Consider the following 1,369-nt stretch of genomic DNA (forward strand, 5'->3'; position numbering starts at 1 on the left):
AGAGTTGCTGAAATCGAGACCTTCCTCAGACGCAACATCGCCCTTGACTGCATTGAAGTTTGGGTGGCTGGTGTATTCATCTGGTGCCTTGGAAGTATCACGATAGATGCCACGGATAGTAGGATTGGCTGGAGAGGCTAAGAGTAAGCGGATGGCCCTCTTTTCCAACTTTTGTTGAGGCAGGAAGAACAGTTATGTGAGTAGACATTTTGGAGGCTTGGTGGAGTGTTGAAGCTGGCTCCCATTCCCTACGGTTGTCGAGCTGACCCACGTATATTTATATGTCTTGCAGCCCGTGTCAATACGGATACCAAGACATTAAAAGAAGAGAATGGCAAGACTTTTGCTAAATTTATGTATTCAGCTGAATGCCGTGACACCTCAGGAGACTTGGCACTCTTTGGATTGGGCAGTGGCACTTATTGAGTACATCCGCTCCGCCAGTTTACGGAGGTCACAAGGAGGATGGCCACGTTGCCAATGTTTGCACAATATCGCTCTTCGTTCTTTCTGGAGAAGGACCTGGCATCCCGGATGTAACATATTCCTACCTGGGCTCTCACGCAGAGCTGACGAAGGCAACGTAACGGATATAATTGGCGAAAAATCGTGAGTGCAAAAATCGGTACATGCTAAAATCAGCCACCAGAATGTGAGGCTTGTTACCCCTCATCGACATGGCCATATCATCAAGATATGAAATATATTGTTTCATTTTCATTACAAGGGATACGAAACTCCCTCATATATGAGATCCATTATGCATTGCTCTCTCACCTAGCCAGCCACGAGTCCTTTCCCTCAGCTCCTGCAACATGACCGCTGAAGTCGATGGCTTCGTCGCCGCAGCAGGCCAGTTCGTCGACGAGAGTATCAAGATCTACCAACTCTGCAAAAGGTTACAACAAATCTGACGATGCACCCGAGGAGCTGAAAGTATGGCATAGTGCAATCCTTAGCCTTCAACATGTTATTGACGGGATTCATGGCACGCCTGTTCTGAGATCGAGAGTTTGAAATTTACTACATCGCAGTGCATACCTGTTAGCCACTCGCTTTTAGGAGGCCATGTAGGGGGGAAAGAAGAAGATCCAAGAGGCGTTGACTTCCGCTGTCAGTGCTTTGCTATCAAAAAAAAAATTATTCAATAACGGAGGAAATTAGGCTAAGCTCGAGCTGAGTAGAGGCTTTCCAGAACGTGACAGGAGGTTGAGTGCCATGTATGCTCGCCACTTCTCGCCTTACTGAGCGGCCGACATCAACCTCTGATAGATGGTTATAGCCTTGCCACTTAAAATTTCCCGACAATAGGCTTCCGGGGTTGTCACTTTCATGTCGGGAAAGAGTTCCGTCGCATCTACATATGTGG

General features: G+C 47.3%; 1 protein-coding gene across 1 annotated transcript; it reads left to right on the plus strand.

Annotated features, from left to right (window-relative positions):
* Positions 1 to 815: 815 nt before the first annotated feature.
* On the plus strand, positions 816 to 1,017 carry FOXG_18745 (uncharacterized protein; the record flags this gene model as incomplete). Its single annotated transcript, XM_018398878.1, has 2 exons — positions 816 to 898; positions 948 to 1,017. The coding sequence occupies 2 exons, from the start codon at positions 816 to 818 to the stop codon at positions 1,015 to 1,017; spliced, it is 153 nt and encodes a 50-aa protein (XP_018238642.1).
* Positions 1,018 to 1,369: the final 352 nt, after the last annotated feature.

This window comes from Fusarium oxysporum, chromosome 4, assembly GCF_000149955.1.
Source record: "Fusarium oxysporum f. sp. lycopersici 4287 chromosome 4, whole genome shotgun sequence".
Classification (NCBI taxonomy): domain Eukaryota; kingdom Fungi; phylum Ascomycota; class Sordariomycetes; order Hypocreales; family Nectriaceae; genus Fusarium; species Fusarium oxysporum.